The sequence below is a fragment of the Phalacrocorax aristotelis genome, chromosome 7 (genome assembly GCF_949628215.1).
Source record: "Phalacrocorax aristotelis chromosome 7, bGulAri2.1, whole genome shotgun sequence".
Lineage (NCBI taxonomy): Eukaryota > Metazoa > Chordata > Aves > Suliformes > Phalacrocoracidae > Phalacrocorax > Phalacrocorax aristotelis.
Window position 1 is genome coordinate 14,833,540 of NC_134282.1, and position 20,916 is coordinate 14,854,455.

At 36.0% G+C, this 20,916-nt stretch overlaps 1 protein-coding gene across 10 annotated transcripts in view; it reads right to left on the reverse strand.

Moving 5' to 3' along the window:
* DLG1 (discs large MAGUK scaffold protein 1) overlaps positions 1-20,916 on the reverse strand; it is a 166,217-nt gene that overhangs the window by 16,855 nt on the left and 128,446 nt on the right. For 4 of the 10 annotated variants that reach the window (XM_075098895.1, XM_075098894.1, XM_075098901.1 and 1 more), the window contains 4 exons: positions 15,399-15,513; positions 8,559-8,735; positions 7,663-7,732; positions 2,444-2,543 (listed from right to left, as the gene is read on the reverse strand). In XM_075098895.1, coding sequence (XP_074954996.1) covers positions 2,444-2,543; positions 7,663-7,732; positions 8,559-8,735; positions 15,399-15,513 — 462 coding nt within the window. Of the gene's footprint in view, positions 1-1,711; positions 1,746-2,443; positions 2,544-7,662; positions 7,733-8,558; positions 8,736-15,398; positions 15,514-20,916 lie in introns of all 10 variants that reach the window. The other 6 variants (XM_075098899.1, XM_075098898.1, XM_075098903.1 and 3 more) reach the window with 2 other exon arrangements.

Here is a 20,916-nt window from a genome sequence, read left to right on the forward strand (position 1 = left end):
ATGTGGTGCTTCGGGACATGGTTTGGTGGTGGGCTTGGCAATGTTAGGTTAATGGTTGGACTTGATCTTAAAGGTCTTTTTCAACCTATACAGTTCTGTGTAAATCTTTGTGTAAGCAAGTATGCTTCTAGTGATTAATAAATATTTAAAAAAGTTATACTCATCATATGTACGCTTATTAACCCTTTCAAATGTTTTTGGATAAAGTGAACCAGTATCTTTAAGCCACAAACCTCTGGCTAGACTGAACTCCCTCTGAACTTCACTTCTGTTCAGGAAAAATAGGCTGGTATTTCCAAATGTTTGAGACCAGCAATTTCTATCTACTTCCATTTCATTTTCTTTTCTTGGAAAAAGAGTGTTCATATTGGAATGGAAGAGGCAAATAGTAATGTTTGAAATGTTTAAAAGCCTCGTGGTAGAACATGAAGGGGAGACACTGTCTATTCAGAATAGAAGTATTGTGACGGCCTGATAATGGGCACAATTGGTAAAGAAGCCTGAAATGCCAGCAAGGACAGCAGTCTTGCAGAGCCCAAGTAACAGTAAGTGTGTTAAGACAGTTTCAAGAAGTCTGACTGTGCTGAAGCTATTTGTTTTTATAACAGAATCACCTAGTGACATTTCTGGACCATAGTACATAGTTCAGACTAGGCATGATAAGGCCATAAAGGTTGCTTATGATCATCTGCTCTAAACGCTAAGGCCATAAATGTTGCTAAGGTCTTCTGCTTTAGACCAAGAATTTCCTTGAAAATAGCCATTTCAGGAATGGAAAATTAATGTTATAGATACTAGAGTTTTTATTTCATTATTGAGGCCAAGTATAGAAGTACACCACTTCTTACATGCAATTTCAGGAACACTGTGCTTAACAGTTATGTGCTGGGAAGAAATGTTATCTTTAATTACCTTTAGTCTTTAGTGACAAATTTTACCATTCCATAAACACATAACAATGTATGTGTTTAACACTTGTGATGAAAGCAAGGTCTTGACATTTATTTTTTGCCACTTTAGTACAGTGGTGATGTCTGTGTACCCAAACAGATCTGTTAGAGTACTCAGCAACTTTTGAATCCTACTGTACTCAAGTAACATTTCTGCATGAAATGTAACTAATGCTTATGTATTTCTTCTATTAGCTATCCCTCTACCTCGTCTAAAAGTGTCATAAGAGTTCAAAAAATTCAGGCAGAAAAACTCTCATGGCATTTGTTAAGCAAAGGTTTTTTGTTTGTTTTAAGTAGCTCTCAACATCAGTCACCTAGAGAGAGGACTAAAAACCTTAATGGTTTGATTTAATTTAACAGTCCAATTTAATTTAACCCTTTAATGACAATGACTGTACTATTACTGTAAAAAGCCATAGGTTATTTTTAAATAAATAAAAACCACAAAGACAAGATAAAAGTGACATAAAAATAATCACCAAATTAAAAACCACAGTACTGTTAAGGACAAACAAGTAAGCACTGGTAAGCTTCTGAACAACCAAAAAATCTAATGTGATAGTCACATGAACTTAAAGTACCACGTTCCTGAAAGCAAAAACACCCAGAACATTACAAACCAGAAAAACCTTATGAAACATTTTTAGAGTCAACCTCCTTATGCCAGTAGAGCACCAGTCTCAAAGACATCTGTTAAAAAAAAGTAGTCATTTTTCAGATGGAGGTTAAAATAACTTGGGAGTATTTTGATCACTTACTCAGGCCTTTTGATCCCATGTCGTCAGGGACCTCCTGCAGAGTAGTCCCCAGAGGGCAAGCAATAAAAAGACAATCACAGAGAAAATAATTGTCAGTAATATATAAAATTGGCGCTACGACAGGAGACAGTTCCCAGAACATCACAGGGTAATTCTACAGGATTTGGCCTGACTGGTACATGAAGTGTAATCAGTGATGCAAACAGCAGAGAATGCAGTTTGTTGTAGACCTGGTCTGAATTAGCAAATTTATGCAACTGGTTTTTTTGAGAAGACACTTTTTTTTAAGTGCTGGCAACAACAATGAAAATCAAAGTAGCCTCTCTTCATTAGGAAAACCAAATTAGAATGGAATGACTTTGAAGTAACCAGTCTAAAGGGACTGTTTCGAGAAGTCTGTAAGCTCCGTTGCACTTTCTTCGTTTCTGTATGCTCTCCTCCAAGTCAGAAATGAGGAACCATCACTGACAGCGCTGGAAGGCTGTTATCTCCTCCAGCTATGTAGACACTGTTACTGAAGAGTATTACCCAGTTTATTCCAAACTGGTATACTCCTGGGTTAAATTTTACTTTAACAGCAGTTTTATTCATTTTGTAGATTGGTTTGTCATTGGCACCTCAAGCTCATTAGCCTGTTGCAGCTCATGAAACTGTCTCCATGGTAACACCCTACTGCAATCTAGCAGGCCCTTCTACATGTGCTTCGCTCTCCATCGAATGCCACATACTTACGGTCAATATCACTGGTTTCCTGCTCACTCTGGTCCTTGTTCTTGTAGAAGGGAAATTTTCGGGAAAAGAGGTTCTTTTTACGCTTGTCATTGAATGACTGCTGAAGAAGAGAAGGAGGGGCAAAACAAAGGATGTCTAATGTCTGTGTGAACAAAGGCCCAGACCAGCAGCTTTGTGGAAGCTGACTCCTATAACCACATTATGCAGTGCAAATTTCAGTTTAACATTATCTTCTCAGCTCATTAAAAATAGAGATCGGGACCATGGCTTTGCTCACATCTTCCGTATTTCACATGCTTGCTAATGAGAGAACTGGCAGGCTGGTTCGTCTTATATGGCCTGACCTGTACTTCACAAATTTAGGCCTGCTGGGAGTATAAAAAGATGGGGAAAAACAGGCTGCTCTAAGGTGGCCAATCCATAATGAACTCAAAGTCAGTCAAATCACTGATCTTGTCTAATATAGGGGTTACAGTATTTTAAAAAGCCATTGAGGCTTTACACAAGCTTTTGCAAACAGCTGACCTCATAACAACACACCAGAAGCATCTGCCAATTGCAAAGGCAAAACTGTAAGTACTTTGGTGACAACTGCTAAATAATATATCACACAGTAAAGAAAAATGGAAGTTAAAAGCTGGCTTCGTACTGAAGGCTCTTATGATAATACTAAGTAACAGTGAAATAGGAAAAAAAGGAAAAAAAGAAGTGTGTCTAGCTAAAATATCCAAACAATAAGAAAACCCAAAATAAACTGTATTTGTTTCAATCTTTCACAACTGCAATTCTTTGCAAGTTCACCAAAATAAATTACTTCACTCCACCTAAGTCTGCATCCCAATACCAAGATTAACTTCCAAAAGATGCAAACTCATTTTATTTGTTCACTATGGCAATTATTTTTTCAAGGGTGCATTTATAGAGAATTACCATGTGATAAACCCTGTACATCCAAGGATCACATTCAGCAACCTTTGACATTAACTGCTTGTGTTGCTGAAGAACTTCTGCATTGCAGTTACTACGAAAACTTCTAGTGTCATCTATAAAGACAAATATATATCCAACCATTTGAATATGAACTATTACTGTGCTCCTTGCCTAAGTGATGGAAAGCATCTACGTATTTTCATTCATATATAGGTAGGTCTACAGGTGTAATTAAAACAGAATTTAGTAATATCTGCCCTGTCTTCTGCTGAAGACATTATGTGACTACAGCACCTTTAATTTACTGATCAAAGTCAACAAAGAATCTCAATGTATAAATAAATGGGGAACATTTTTATTGCCATTATACCCAGAACTAGGACTAACTTGAAGCCAGGTGAAATTTCTTTTCATCTCGAGGCATAAGTGAATCACCTGCCCAGTTCTGCCAAGACATGATATTTGCCACGTTTTTGTCATTTGGTTTGCAGAAACTCTATTACAGGTAGGATGACAAAAGGAAGAAAATACCCAACTTTCTTTTGAGACCCTGTGCTGCAAGGGGACTGTTTATTTCTAAGCCAAGCAGAGCCCATGTGCAGCAGGAAATAATAAAACTTCCATAGAACCATTTTCTAAAAGGTACTGAAAAAACATAATTTTTCTATGCATACATTAAAGACACTATTAACAGCTATTTCTAAAATTTGGAGCATATTAACTTTCAAGTAATTGTCTGTCTGTCTTCAACCAGTGAGCGCTCATCTTCCTCTATTATATTCAATACAGTTGCAAAAAGATATATTACCTTTTTTACCAGTTTTAAGTATGGAATGAAATAGTGTAACAACTAGGGGTGAAATAAGTCAGCTTTCTCAAGCAGTGGGCCACCTTCTTTGGTACAATTACAGAACTAGCATTTGGCCCTCCTAAAGAGAATGCCTATAGTGCAACACAAGCTGCATCCTGCGACAGTATTAACAATCCTTCTGGCCATCTGTTTTAATACAGACTTGCTTGGCAATATCAGATACTGAAACATCCAGTGATATTTTCATTACCATTGTTTAAATAAAAAAAAAAAGTTTAACATTAGCACCTGGTAAAGAGGCACATGGCACCATGGGAGCACAATCAGTGACATTGAGCTCTGGAAACAGCAATACTGTGTTAAGTAGAAAATCCATAAAACCTTTAATTGGCTGGCATCTCTGTTCAGCTAAAACTGTCAGTCCACTGTAAGAATTGGTAAACTTATCAACCTGACATATGGACAAAAGAACTGGTTTTGAGCCAATCATATGCTTGCAGGAACCATAGTTGGCATGGGCAAGGTTTTAGGTTATGGTCCTCCTGACCTTCTTTATTTGAAATCAACAAATCACTGTGATCGATTTCTCATAACCAGAAAGATTAATGTAATCTACAAAACAAGGGCAACAAAGAAACTTGCCCAGAGAAATAGATCGTTGCCGAGTATGCTGAAAAATACTGTAACATGAATTTGAAAAAGTAGAAGTCTCACATCAATATAATTTTTCCATTTGGACAAATCCCTCAGTTTGGGCAAGAGAATAGGGGAAATAAATGTAACAAAGCTAAAATGGTGCAGTTTAACTGAGGTGGTGAGACTCTGCAATTTGTATAGTTAAAATAAAAGGAGCGGCTGATTTATTGTACTTCATAAAATGTAATTGAGGTCATTTCACTTCTGAAAATATTTCATAATTATTTTAATTTTCTGTACAGTAAATCTTACTGAACTAATTAAATTTTATATACTGCATGTATAATGGTCAGAGTCAGTTCCATTGCCAAAAAAAAAGAGAAAATAAAAGTTATATTATACTGATTTTGCATAAAAGATTAGCCAAAAGATTATTTTTAAAAGATACCATGATTATAAAAAGCTAGAGAGAATGGCTTATTAGTTGAAAATGCACAGTAATTGTATTAAATTTTTCATAAGCCCAAGTCAAATCATAAACAGGCATCATAAGCAAGAATATATTAAAACAGAAGCAGCACAGAAAGTGAGACAAATGTGTATATGAAAGGAACAAACAAGAAAAAAATTAACCAGTTCTGCCCCAGATCTTTTAGCTTTCCTTAAAATGAAGAGAACATGGATTTGAATGTTTGCCATCACTAGGGTTATTCTTTAAGGTTTTAATGTAGAAGTTTTGAAGAATTGTACAAAGTTGGTATTTCATCCTGTCCAAGGAGTACGATTGTATACAGCCACAGGAAGGCACACAGTCCATGAGGACATGTATGGTGCAGACAGCTTACTGGGAAAAATATCACCATGACAAATACAGGAAGAATACTTTAAGGAGAAACCGTAATGTTAAAATATTTACAGCCGAAGCAAAAGATTGTCAACAGTGTAAGTGTGATTGCAAAATGAAATGTTACTAAAGAAAAAGAACTGCAGTTCTACATCAATGGCAAGCGTAGTTGCTTTTCCACTCAGTATTCCATGCACATCGTTGGTGCTATGCTAGTGCACAGTCACTGTGCACTAACTCTGCTATTGTCAAAATGTTATTTCAAATACATCGTTAATTAAGTTAACTGTTTGCAGTTTATTGCTAGACAAACTACAAAACCATGCAATTATCTTTCAAAGAACATGGTAACATTTGAAAAATTACTTCATGTCATTAAAATAATCTGAAGTATTTAACCCTTTCTTTATGTGACTTCTAAGAAGTGAACTCAAATTATAAAAATCTTCAGGTTAAAAATTACCGCACCTGTTGATAACATTTTTTGCCACTACCAAATTATGAATGTACCAAAACAGAAAAAACCTGCAAATAATCCAGTGAATCGTCAAGGCAGTACCGCAATTGTTAATCAAAAAATAGAGATACTGATTTCCTTTTAAACAAATACTTACAGAAACAACCATGACATTTTCTTCATTAATAAACTAAACTGAAACCTTTGCCATGTAGCAGAGGGATGTACATATGGATTCCACAATCTTTAAAGTCCTACACTATCAGGATAAAGTACTGAAGCTTTGACACTTCATATAGGTGATTTTTGAAGTTATGAAAACATTGTAACTGAAATAAATTGCTAAAAGGAATAGTTGGGATCTACAATAATGACTGACTAAGGTTACAACATTAGTGCTATTAAAAAAATAATTATTATTTAACAAACAGCTTCCTTAGGAGCTTAAAGCATGTTTCAGATTTTAAAAAACGATAATATACTATTACTTTAGAAGGCTCTTACATCTAAAACGCATATACCTAAGTCTTGAAATTACTGGTTATACAGTACTGGTAGAAATTGTAAGGTTGCAAAATTGTCTCTCAAATTTCAAAATTAACGTAACACTGCAAAAGTACCTCACGCTCAAAATTAAAAAAAAAACAAAGGCTGCTTACCATTATGAAAATGCTATAATTTTGGCTACAAACATTCTTATTACTACTTAAGTAGCTACCCTGCTTTCTGACCACTCGTTCCCATCACAGGTACTGGGACAGGGATTGCATATCTTGCAGTGAACTGCATCAAGCAATTGATTAAAATTAAAACCAGAATTTCTTTTGGATTGGGTTGTCATCTGCATTGATTATTTTACATTATTTGAGCGCAGCCACATCAGTATTTGTGCCAACAGAGAGTGGTGGTGAGAAAAAACATCTTTGAGATGGATATTGATTCTGGTCAGCAATGGCACTAGCCTTGCAAGGGCATAAGCCAACAAAAACGCATTAAATTGTTTAAAGCTTCTACATCCATAACTATAACAAAGAAGTTACTTTATGCTGTCTGCATAACTGTGTATATAGTAAAACCTCATTTTATCATAGGGACCCTGTTGAGCTCTACTTTCTTGTTTCCTATATGCATTAAAAAACCTTAAAGAAAGGAATATAGTACTTTTTCTGAAAAATTGTAGTAAGCTCCTCCCCACAAGAGCAAGCCCAGCAGTACAGTCCATACTAAAGGATTAAACTGTTTTATAAACAGCACTTACAGAGCTGTTAGAAATGGCATCACTCAATACTTGATTAGTATCTAAAATTCTTATTACATTACAGTATTAATGATGATATATATTCCTAAGCTAAATCTTCAAACACTTTGCAGTGTTTCGGCACTGTTATTACTGAAGTCAGCTTTGGTACGCAGATCTATTTCTATTTGACAGAAATAGAAAAAAACTGAAACTAAAACCTGAAACTGAATCTGCATAGATAAACCGCTGAAAAATGTTACCATTGACGATGGCAGGTGTAATTACTACTTAATTAACTCACCCCTTTATCTCCTCTTGCTTTGGAATTGAATTTCACTGTCTTTAAACGGGCTCGTTCTTTTTTCTCAACTCTACCACAAAAACATACACAAAACAAAAATTAAATCAGCAAAATTCCAGAACTTTAAGTTACTACTTGTTACAATGTAAGCATCTAGGTGTACCTTTTGTAGTATAGATTTTTGCTGGTGATGACACCTTCAGAAAATGGCAGCCTGCTAGTGGCAGACTATTGGAAAAGTAGGATATTATTTCTCAAGTGATGAGCTCTGAGGGGGTATTGGAGCATTTTGTGATTGTACAGCTTCAATAAATTGAGGGACAAAAAGTAGAAGCATGTCACAGTAAGCGAGCAGCCTCCATTACCAGTCAACAGCAGATATTAAGATTCAGAGCCCCTAATCTCTTATTTCGGTCTCTGATATCACAGTAAACGTCATCCTTCTGTTTACTCTGGCCACCAAAGACTTTCCAATTTCCCAGGTTTTGGGTAGAATGAATTCATGATAATGTCACGATTCAAATAAAATTTCCTTGCATCTTCTCTTAGGTAAATGGAGTAACGTTATTAAATGCGTAACTTGTTTACAGTGAGAACAGCAATGGACTTGAAGTTCATCAACTTCAGTATGCAATTTGTAAGGCAATACAGGATTTTAGCAAACTTCACATTGAGTTATTCAAAATCATCCCACTACAGAGTATTAAGGAAAAAAAAAAACAAACACAAAAAAAGACCCACAAACAAACAACCCCAACCAAAAAACAACACCCACACCAAGTGGCTGATGTGGTACAGAATTAACAACAAAGAACAAAGCATATGCAATATATGTATTAATCATATCAGACATTTAATAACAAACACTTCAAAGTCAATAAAATATTATGACATACCTGCGTTTGCTTGGAATAACTCCAATTTCATCACTTTCTCCATCTGGAGTTACCTGCCGTGCTTGCCACCATTCATCATCAGAAGCATTAATGACGTGGAGAATATCACCAAATTTGAAGTTCAATCCTTGACTTGGAAGGCCACTATCTTTAGTTTTGTCATAATCAAAAAGAGCTCTACATTGAAAAGAAAAAAATAAACATTGAAAAATGAAGAAAAAACCCAGGGGAATATCAATAGCACAAAAAATGAAGCTGCCTGTGTTGTTCACAAATGACTGCATCATTCTGACAGTTGCTTAAAGCAAGAATGCCGAATGCATTCTCTCATACATACACACACACTGAGAATATATAGTATAATATTCTCACATACATTTAGAAGCTTTAATGAATGAAAACAAGCTTTGTCCAGAGCAGAACTCTAGTACTTTGCAAAAGGTCCACAGAAGATGCCTCCTGCAATTCAATGAGTGCTTTGCATAGAGCAAGTTACTTTTCAACCTAGGGAAAAACAGGCCGGTATTTGAAGCATACAGCACTATCTAAAGTTCTGTAATGTATGCTGTTTTATACTAAGTTACAAATTGGACGTATTTTATTAAGCAAAAATTACTGTCTTTAAAGTGAAAGTCGATATTCTGCTCACAGGGTAGCAGGAAAAAAAAGGAAAACTAAAAGCTTAGAAGTACAATCAGAACACAATTTGCTATTCCAGTACCCAAAGAAGTGCATTCTTTTGGAAAATTCCCAACCATTTTTCAATATCATCTCATCCTTTTTTCTAAGGTAAGTCTGTTTTCAAATAATAGGCCCTAGCCATACCTGAACATCAGCTGGATGGCTACAGCTTTATTAACGTTCCCTTGGCCAGCAAGGTTGGTTTATGCAAGTCCACTATTATCCATAACCACATTCATGCCTACTTTGTACTGACTCCTTCCCCCTTCTTATTTATGAAAGCAGAATTATCTGGAAAGGCACATGGTGCACCATACCATGGAACTGATCTGGGTTAAAATTATTCTCTTTTCCCCCTGTTGGATCATTTTATATCTGGATCAGTTTCCCAAGGAACTGAAGAGATTTGCAGCATGTTTCTCCCAGCACAACTGAGGATTTAGTGAAGATGTAGAAATGAATGATGACAGGAGCCTCTTATCAAACTCTAAGAGATACTCCCAAGATTAGGCCTTATAAAGGACTCTTATATTACTTTTGAAGGTGTATGAACCTCGCCGGTGTAAGGTTAGAAGCACTTGTAAGACTCAGGTCAAAAAATCCTCAACTTTATTTCACATGCAAACTCAAAAGTTTGTCAGTGATGCATTTTCTAAATTATATTCTATCTCATTTTAGAGCCTTGATACCAAATCCCTCTCAACCTTAGGGAAGTAGCAACAATAGATTACAATATGATTTAAAATGGTGTCCTTTTCCTCGGCCAAATTCAGTTAGTTTCTTCTTCCCAAACACTAGTTTTATGTACCTTTTTCTGCTAGATTTTTTAATGTCTCAAAATTTTTTTAACCCATGTAAGTACCTGTAAGTCATAACTGTTTGCTCCAAAATGTATTCTAGCTTTGTGAATTTTGCCTTTTTAAAGCACAGACTGTATTTCTTTGGGTTTGAACTATTTGCTCATAACCAATGTCGCATTGCTTAGAGGGAAAAATTTCAACATTTCCTGTCAGATCAATTCATCTTTATCATAATGTCTACTGCAAAATCAGAGTTGGTTGAGACACCATGCCTTTTGGGGGACGTAAAAAGTATCAAAAACTTTTCATAATGAGATAAAGGTTTTGTTTTAATAAATATTTTCTTAGACGTATATAACTAGACAGACATTTTAAAATGGCTTCAAAATATTTACTCTTAAGATACACAAAGCCCTTTATTTAAATGTGTAATAGTTTTAATTTGTAAAATTTATAACAGAAATCAGGTTTTCGATTTTGAAAGTGCTTAGAGGTTGAAATACGACCTTCCTTCAGTAGTGCAACCTCCACTATAGTACCTCTCATTTAATATGATATTATTGCTTTGTGTGTAAAACTTGTATTTTTATCTCCGTTCAGAGCAAATAGAAATGTTTGTTCAATCTTGCTTCTGCAAACAAGATAAAAAATATTTTTAGTACTTGAGATATGCAGAATCTTTAAAAAAACCCTGAATTCTTATTTTCTTTGAAATAGTCCAAATACTGCAAGTAAGAAAATTATGCGCCTAGTAGTACTTATTCCTCCAGATTTAGTCTGCATACATTTGTTCAAGAACCACTACGGACAAACATTGTTTCATATCTCAAAAAAAATTGCATATAATCCATTATGTACTTTTAATGCAGATTCAAGTTGTGTACATGTTCACTGAATTAATTAAAAGCATCATGAAATTTATTGCCTGAGAATTCTTGTTGGCATTCAAGGAATGATTTCTACTAGTACTATTTTGAAGTTTTAGTTTGAATATAAACTTATATAAGCAGTGAGCTGGGCCTAAGAGCATTAATATGTTTTGACTGCATGAGAGAGAAAAAAACACACAGGAGCAAAATGGAAGCACAAATGGATAAACACAAATATTATCAATACATCCTCTTCAAACTAGACACATTGTTACACTGGATAGTTTTTGCACAATGAAAGGCAGTTTCATCAAATACTTTTCCTCTGGTAAGGTCACTTCAAGAAAAGTAATTTTATTGGGGAAAAAAGTCAAAGCTGATAAAGATAGCTTTACAATAAGATAAATTAGGATGTCACACAGTAGTGACAAAACTATGCATCCAAAACTTATAGGAACACCAGGAACTTGTAATGATCAAATAAACAAGCCAAAAAGCAAAACAGAATTAACAAAAATCTCTTTCTATTCTACCTGATTAACATGGCTTTTCCTGTGTGCCTGGCAAGTCATCAAACTAGAACTCATTTCAGAGCCAAGATGATGTATTTATCTACAGACTGGTATATAAAAATATACCTCCATGATTAACTCCCTGTATGGAGACTTCTAATACAGATTAACAGTACAGTACCATGTGTACATTTATTTAGTGTAAGTTATAAAGACTAACTAACTTAAAAAGAAGTTTGGTATTCCTGATCAACTACTGCTTTGAATGCAGTCCGATGATATTTACACTAAAGTTCTCTTGAATTTAAACTGAGTCATAAAAATTATTTTACAGAGAAAGCATCAAGTCCTTTTTATTTCAGCTTGTATTACTCAGCAACTAAACAGCACTAAAAAAGGTAAATTGGTTCCTTCACTTACTAGTCTACAGAAATTGAAGTAGCATGTTTCATGAGTGTTTATGCTTCAAAGGCAAAAATTTAATGGCTGTGTTAACAGTGCCAAATTTTCCAGAACGTCTTTTTACCTGGCCATAGTAATTAATTCCAGTATCAGGCTGTTGATCAGGTTTTACTGAAGCCTCTCTTTAAGGGTATTCCTGTTGAACTGAGTAATCAGGAATTCCTGCAGCAAAAGCACCTCCATACCTTATTTCATGAAACGTGAATTAATCTTACCACTTCAGAGTGAATAAAGGTCAGCTTATAAAGGTGGCTCTCTTTTTCTCCCTTAAATTTTGGGAAAGCAGTTTGAAACTACATGCTTGAACTACCAGAATAACACAGGGATGCCCAATTAAGCTCCTCCTGCAGGCCAGTAACTCTTCAGGCCTGGTGCTAATGCCAGATCCTGTTTTTCAATGATTTAGTTAAAATTTCCTAATGATTTCAAAACTACGTTTCTTCCACTTGGAGATGTAACCATTTTCTGCTCTAATCCAAGCAGGAATCAGTGCCATTATTTGAATTTGTAGTGGATTGTGCTGGTCAGAAATGCTCAGAGATAAAAGTAATTTTCAATTTTGAATTCTACACACACTGCACAGACTGGATTTGGCATACAAGATAAGATGAAGTATGGAACAAATTTACTCCCTGTCAACAGATTCTCATAGAAACTTGATACCATGAAAGTATCTCACTTTTTCATGTGTGCATTTTGCATCTGCAGATGAAAGAGGAGAGCGTATAGATGTATTTCGGATGCAAAACCAGAATCATCATATGAGAGTATCTCTCTCCTCTTAGAATAAAGATGTGAAGAAATTAAAACCAAAGTAAGAGAAGGCCATTTATCAATACATCTTAATTAGTGGGGGGGGGGGGAGAAGAATTAGATGCACGAAGAGTTAGCTGATGCTGAATTGCTATATTTGTACTGCCCTCCAAGGACTGTTTGTTACGTTGCTATTCATCATATATTTACACACATACAATTAAGAAAAATCTGCCATTTTACTTCAAATTGTATTTTCAGGCAAACACAATTGTGTTTTCCTTAGTATTACATAACACCTCCAAAATGCTGTTTACAGTCAGACTCTCCATAAAGACACCAAGTTTCAGTTACAAGGACGCAATGATGTATCTGATTTTATTTGCTATTTTGTTACCATGATTTTGTGAAATCTACAGAGATTGTTATTTTTAGAGTATTTTTATTTGATAGGTTTTCTACAAGTGTGGTTGAATGTCTATAAACATTTTACTGTTGGATTTACCATTCAGTTCAGCATTGTGTTATGTAACTGGAATCCTTTAAGGCATATCCAAAACAACTATTACAGAAAAATGATAGCTTCAGTCACAAAAATTGGCTTTGCATTGGTACAATTAAGAAGTACAGAATGATCATACCAGAGTGACTTATAATAAGAAATAAGCTGGATAACTAACATGTTCTGTCAGTATCTAGCAACATGTGAAAAGATTCATAAAACTCACACTTCAGTGAGGTCAAAATTACATCAGAAACCAGACAGAACAGATGTGAACCCATCCTGTGTATACCAAGTTGCCTACCACTCTTTGGCAACTTTCGGTGTGATGACAAGAGTAGATCTCAAAAGCCCTAGCAGCCAGCACCCTCTGTTAAGAATGTGGGTGGAAAAGTACTTTCCCTGAGAAATTTTTGCGTTTTAGATTTTTTGTTCTGACTTATAACAAAAGCTGATTCCAAGAAAAATTTTTGAGAAAGGTAGAGGGAAACACCAGCCTCCATGAGGCTTCTGTGAGCAACCTGGAGAAGGGTACATTTTCTGTAGCAGCTGGCAAAGTCTAAAGCTCTACCTCAATCATTTACAGATAACAACTTCCACCAGTGGAATAAAAGCTACGTAAACACAAAATGCTTGTCAGTGGCTTAAAATACCAGATCAATGTGTGAACATGAGCATAAGTCATTTAGAAGCTAATCAGGCTTTAGCTAACCAAGAAAAATAAAAAATTTAGAATTCTTTATGCTTAGTTTTATGATGAGGGCTAAAGCAATGTCTTGGGATTACAGAAAGGAAGAAGGCCTCACCACAATATCTACAGGTACACCTACCTCCTGTGGAAATTCTAAGACATGGATAGCTGTGATATCAAGCACTTATCCTTAGTATGTAAGGCATTTATCCTTAAAGATTTAGATTTTGACCCAAAAAAATATTTAAGGCAGACAAAGTGAAGGGGGGCGGGGGGAAGAAGAGAGAGAACAAGATCTGCTCTGCAAAACCAGAATCAGAATCCAGATAAAGCTACTAAAATAATAAGTGAAGATGTAAGGGCTACCTACCTGTTATAGTCAATCTAAACAGAAGCCACGTATGAGTAATTTGCTACATTTGTTTCAAAGCCCTCAGAAATACGTTGCAAAGGACTGAGGCTTTTCTGGGCACAGATGCAATTACTCAGGTAACTGCCTTGTGTAGGACTTGCTTCCTCTCCCATAGCTCAGTAGATACAGCACCATGAACAGTATCTGCTTTGGATGGGAAAAGTCAGCAGCACCCGAGCCTGGGGTTTTAGCAGGTAAGCCAGTGAGGTCCTACAACATTTTAAACCAAGTTTAACCCAAGCACTAGTACTACTGAAGTCTTCCCTGCCCTACTAAAATGTTCTGGCCCCTGCCAAGAGGCTACTGCTGGCCCTTATTCAATGCAGAGACAAGCTGGTTCGGGGAACTCAAAAATCAATATTTTTAAATGCAATCCTTTTACCCACATTCCGTACTTGAAAGGTTATGCTTTATCAGTATATGATAACTGATGCAGGAGTTATTTGGCACATGAACGAGCTGCACCTTGCCGCCATTTCCCAGTGAAACTACCTATTTTCCTAACTACTTCATACTCTCTTATACTTCCACCTCCTTTTAGCCTCCTTCATGTTTAATTCTATACGAATAAATTAACAAAGAACATTCAGTTCATTTGCTTTGATGAATTTGCTCTCTTGGTTACCATGGAAAATATTCTGTAACAAAATACTATTGGATATAAGAATAAGATTTCTTAATGCAAGCTGAGAATACAACTAAACTAAGTTGAAGGGAATAAGATGGAAATCTGTCAATGCTTAAGTAAAGGGAGACTATAAACTTGAACTCAAGAACTGAACAAGGGAGAATACAAAAACTACTGTCACAAAAACCACAAACTGAATTAAGCAAGTTGTTAAGACTTGACATACACTGACTTAAAGAGTAAATATATATGTTTTGGCTGAAGGGTTATCATCTCTCTAAGAGGCAGGACAAAAAGCAAGTAATAGCACCACTCTAAGTTCACACAGGATTCTCAGGGCTTGTACATCTTTTTCAGCTATATTACATTCATCAATCTAAATTAAGCGTTATTTTTAATATATTTTGCATAAGAATATAAATTTGTTAAGTTCAATGACAACAAAACAATTGTATAAACATGCAAATACAGAAATACTAAGTCTACAGAAAAGCAGAAAATCACACTAGCAATACCATGAAAAAGATTACCTGACATAAAGGGATCTCTTCTGGCTGGTTCGCAAAGATCCTGATCCTGAACTAATGCTACTGTTCATCATCTGTTCCCGTAAATCATGTATTTTAGCTTCAAAACGACTGTATTCTGTAAAAAAGGGAGGCATTGCAATTAATTTCCTCTGAACTTCAGCAATTAGATTACAGAAATGCCGAAAATCTCAGAGAATAAGCATTTGTTACGGTTTTTCTGTTACAGGAAAAACTCTCAAACCCCAATATTTTTATTAAGCACTATGTTTTGTAATTAAAAGCTATATGAAGTTTTACATTTATCAATATTGATAGAAATACAATCTGAAATAATTGTGATTAGGCAAAGCAAATAAACAGAAGCAAATACCCATTATACTTAAAAATTTCATGTTTTTAATCTATAGTTCACAGAAACTATTTTTTCCTCATTAAAACAAGCATTTCTACTAACAATTATAATTTTTATAGTAATAAAAAGACTGGTACGGATAAGTTTTAACCCATGACAAAATGAAAACTTCAGAACATACATTTGAAATACTTATGTTTATAACCAAGAAGTATTTATTTTAAATTTTAAATGTTAAGAAATGGCAGAGAAAAGTGTCTGTAAAAACAATATTGAACTGATACTTTTAAATGACTGGACTTGACTTAGATAAAGAACTTAGCACTACAAGGTAGGAAATATTCAAAATATTTTCTCATTAAGACTATGTTCCCATGGGAGCTCAGGAAAGGAAAAAAAAAGATAAAAATCCAGAATTCTGGCATGAATCTCGATCCACTTGGAAACGGCATTAGCAATTCAAACTCCCTCTGCAGAATTATGTACAATGTTAATCCTGGAAAAACGGATTGTGTTCTTAAGCAGTACTGTGTACTAATAAAACTAAGCTAAATGCATCTGATGTTAGATACAAAGGCAGGCAGTAAAACAGTAATAGTTCTACAGGACAAACATTTCCTGAAGCGAGGTACTTACATGCTGTCAGCATAAAATATGAACTCAAAACAAGTAAGTTTTTCCTTCAGCTGAATAGTTTGGACTTCAGGGTCAACAGACCCACTTGTAAAACCTTTCTAGTTAAAGGAAGTGCTCTGCAGCCACCACCTTCACCAGGAGACCACGTGATGCCAGATTATAACAAGTCAACACTGGGAGAGCCAGGGTGTGTGCAGCAAGCAGCTGCTGAACTGGGTAATGTGTTGCTCTTCCTAGCTGCACCCTCATTCCCTGCAGGCATCAAATTTACTCAGGAAATGCAAGATTGATAGAGAGCTCTAAAATGCAAAAATCTTGAGGGTATCTGTAAACTAGGGTTCCTTCAATAGTCATCTAAATACCACGAATGATTTATCATATTATATTCTGCAGCACTCTCTCCCCACACACTCATCAGAGAGGGAGCACCAAGGCTTAGACTAACCAGCGCAGAAGAAAAAAATATTTAAGTGACAAGACTATTCCATGAACCAGTTCCTGGTATATCACTTCATTCATCAAGGTAACTATAAATCTGATGCTCTAGCAATAGCAACTATAAACAACCCTATCCAGATTATGACAATATGAACAGTCTCTTAAATAACCCTGACTTTTGTCCTTGAAAAATAAAAGCTACTATCTCAGTTTTTAAAACAGCATCAAGTGCCTTTTTACAAATAAAGTTCAGATCAAGTAATTTACTGGCACTAAATCAGACTGGTGAGGTTGTTTGACATGAGAAACAAAAACATTATTTCCACCGCTACCAATGGTATCACTAATAGCAAAAGAATTTAAGATAACAGAATGGTAAACTAAGATGAATGTGAGAAAATAACATTTTTAGAAAGCAATGTCGCTTAGGAGAAGGACCCAGATGCAGAGAAAGAATAGCCTACTGCTGCCGTGCTACTGCTGCACCTCATGGCCTTGGGTAAGTCACCACATTTTACTCCTTTATACTTCAGAAAAATTGTCTTTTAAGCCTCTCACCTGTTTCTTGGGTGTTTTGGAAGATTAAACCTCTAAACCTCAAACATCCTGCAAGAAAAGTAGCTGAGATTTCTGATGGAAGACTTTTTTTTAACGCCCCTCTGTGAAAGGAAAGCAAGCATGGAAAAGACCAGATAAACCAAGCATTTTCATGTGCTACAGCCTGTTCAGTACTGAAAATATCTGGAGTTCTTCGCAATAGCGACTGGAAAAGACTACTAATTTCTGTTAAAGTATGATGTGTCGTCTGTTAGAAGAATCAGATTTCTTCCTATGTAGTATATAAGAGAGTAATAGGGGAGACTGTTCCTTACTATCACATAACTGTACTTTATACTATATATCATCTTCAGGTTGCTGGTCTTGCAGTTTTCTGGAGTAATTTAATTTTTCTCATCAGAACTCCTGGGAAATAAGTGCTGAATGAGTGACAGGGACATCTGTAGGAGTAAGAAGGAGAATAATTTTTACATAGAGGCTCCTGCCATACCAATAAAGAAAAAAAAGAAACTAATGAGCTAGGAATGAGAAGGCTCTATGTTCAAAAACAAGGGGTGCCAAGAGATGTCATATTTAGGAAAAGCTTAAACACTCTGTGCAGATGGAATCTGGTAAGCTCCTTTGATGTAGAGCAAGCTAAAAATTTGAGTTATATTCCTCCTGCAGAAGGTTTTAGGAGGAACAGGATGGATAGAAATCTCAAAATCACTGGGTTTGGAGCTGAAAAGTAGACACGATTTTTGTTTTTAAAAAAGAAAGCTTAGTATTAGAGACAGCAGTACTGAATCTAATGTTGGAGACAGAAAATAAAACAACAGCAAGACTCGACAGCATCAGAAAAGCAGTATCAGTTTGGTACCCAAAGGATCAGCACCCATCCCCCGTTGACTAATTAGGCTTATTTCAACCTTGGCATTATGAAGTAAAGTGTGAGCTCTGCTAATCTGGTGAAGAGTGGCTATATTTCTATATCTGTGATTAAAAAGAGTTGGATGTCAACTATCTTTAGCACCTTCAGTTTCTTATTAAACTGAAGAACACTTATGGCATCTGGTAGTTTATGAAATGTAGAAAAGTAGTTGCAGGATAGCAGACAGAAGCTATGTGAAAGCTGTCCACAGCTGCTCCATCTTACATGCCCTACAAGAGGGGAACTTCAATAACTAACAGCTGGTAGCAAGACTAGAGACTCATATCTGAGATGCATGTGTACCAAATGCGATCCATACAAAATGCAATTTTATTTGATTACAGAAGCACCAGAGAACTACCTACATGTCTCCGTGTTTTTAATCAATCCCTGCAGTAATACCTTACTGCTTATTAAATGCAAAAAAAAACCAAAACCCAGCAAACAAATGACAGTGAAGTAGCATCAAACTTACACTAATGAAAGACTTCATATAATGGGTATACCAGACATAAATGACTTCGTAAGAAACCCCTTAGCTAAAATAACATAACAGCAGAAGTACTGCATAAAACCAAAAGCACAATTTTAGCTTAATACTCGTTTCTTACACTGACAAGAAAGCAAGTATTTAGGGGTCAGAACTAGACAAGCACAGTGTGATACACAGAATCCTTCAAGTACTCTCCCATCCTCCAGTATTTTCAAGTTCACAGATTTTCACTCTATGTTTAAGTTACCTATTTCATTCAGCTTATCATCACTGAATTCTCCAAAATGCCAGAGTACTGTTTTCTTCACAATTCCATCTTTTCTTATGGGGTATGCATAATATTACATATATAGCGTATGACAAAATTTACCATATTTTTCCCCCTAAATCACAATGAACAGCACAATAAACTTCCATATGGCTAAGCATGTCAAAGCCATACAACGCACATATAACTATAAAACTTTTTTTGAAGTTTTACTTGGCTGCTTCAACATTCCAGAAATTTGGAGCTGGAACAGGCACAGTAAACAAGATAAAAAGGACACTCTGCTGTCTTGATTAAAATGAAATTAAGAGCTTGGCTGAGAAGGAATATGATTGATCTCTGGTCAAACATGAGTGGGGTAACCAAACAGAAAGGACAAACTATTTAAATGAAAAACCAAAGTGACTTTAACCTGAATGGAGTAGGCTGGTCACAGGAGCTCCATCTACAAATAATGCTTCCCATTTCCACACCCATCAAAACACGGATATTCCAAAATAGTATTTTAATAAGAACTATAGCAGCACAAGAAACACTGGCCCCCAGCCCCCCACCCCCCATCCCAATTAAATTTAAAAAAGCAAAACAAAACCACACAAACCAAACCCTCGATCCTTCTTTCAGGTAAGAATTTGATCAGGATCTGAAACCTGATGTATATGCAAGGGCAGTGAATGGGACTTAACTCAGGATCTCTTCTAATGTTCTGAATTTTAGGAAAGCTGCTGATGCTATGCATCAAATAAAGGGTAACAGGCAGCAAGACTAACATGAACTGCCATAAAGTAAAAACATAAGAATAGCAGTATCTCTTCTTGGCCAGAATTTTCTCAAAGTTTCCAATAAGCTTAGGGGCAGGGAGGGAGTAGTGCCAGCTACATAGAGCTTGAGGAAGCACAAGCATCTGCCGCTTCAATTCATGGCATTTATCCAATAGTACCCCAAACCAAGCCTACTCTGGTTTATACATAATCAGTTGTTAAGAACATTGGATGAATACATCTGGGCTCAAGTTTAAACTTCAGAATTATACTGGATAGGCAGATGGTACTAAATTAGAATAAATCTGCTCTATTTCATGTCTGCATGTATTGCACAGCAACGAACAAAAAGGAGCGGGGGGGGAGGGGGGAAGCACGGAGATTAGGAAATCCTGGAAGAGCCCTCTGCTCCTGAGCTCCTAAACTAGAAACCTGTGATGTTTTCAATGTCAACGTTTACTTTAACAGAAATCAAAACTTCAGGGAAAGGGTATGAGCAGTGAAACTCTCCCGGACTGCCTATCTGACGAGCAACAAGACGACAGTGATAAACACAGGTACAGGGTGAATAGTCTACACAGACAGGGGAAGAGAAAAAAGAGGCTGCAATGAAAATGAATTTGGTCTGGAAAACACATTCTAGCAAATCGGGCAAAAGAACAGAAGACTACAGCAAGGGACGGAAAATTCGGCAAACAGTGCAGAAGGAAAAGCAACTCGTGGAAGCATGGATGTGTGTACAGGGAACAGATGGCAGCCCAGCACTGAGAAGCAGAGATTCTGAAATATACTGAATCCACGAAGAGATGAAAAAGTTCACTTCAATTAAAAAAAGTATGCCCCTTGCTTCCTTCTTCCCATCTGTCTGTGGAAAGCCCTCCTTTAGCAAGACCCATTGCATCTGTCAAGGCAGGACTCTTGTGCAGACGATTTTATGTAACTACTGATATATATTCTTTTCTCACTCTCAGAATACTCAATTTTCCTTTTCATGGTGCCTCCAAAACAAACTGAGAAACAGAGCCTGGTACTAACTTAGGATGGCCACCACCACACTGATCATCTATTGACCTTCCATTTGTTTTCAATTCTAAGCTTGTGA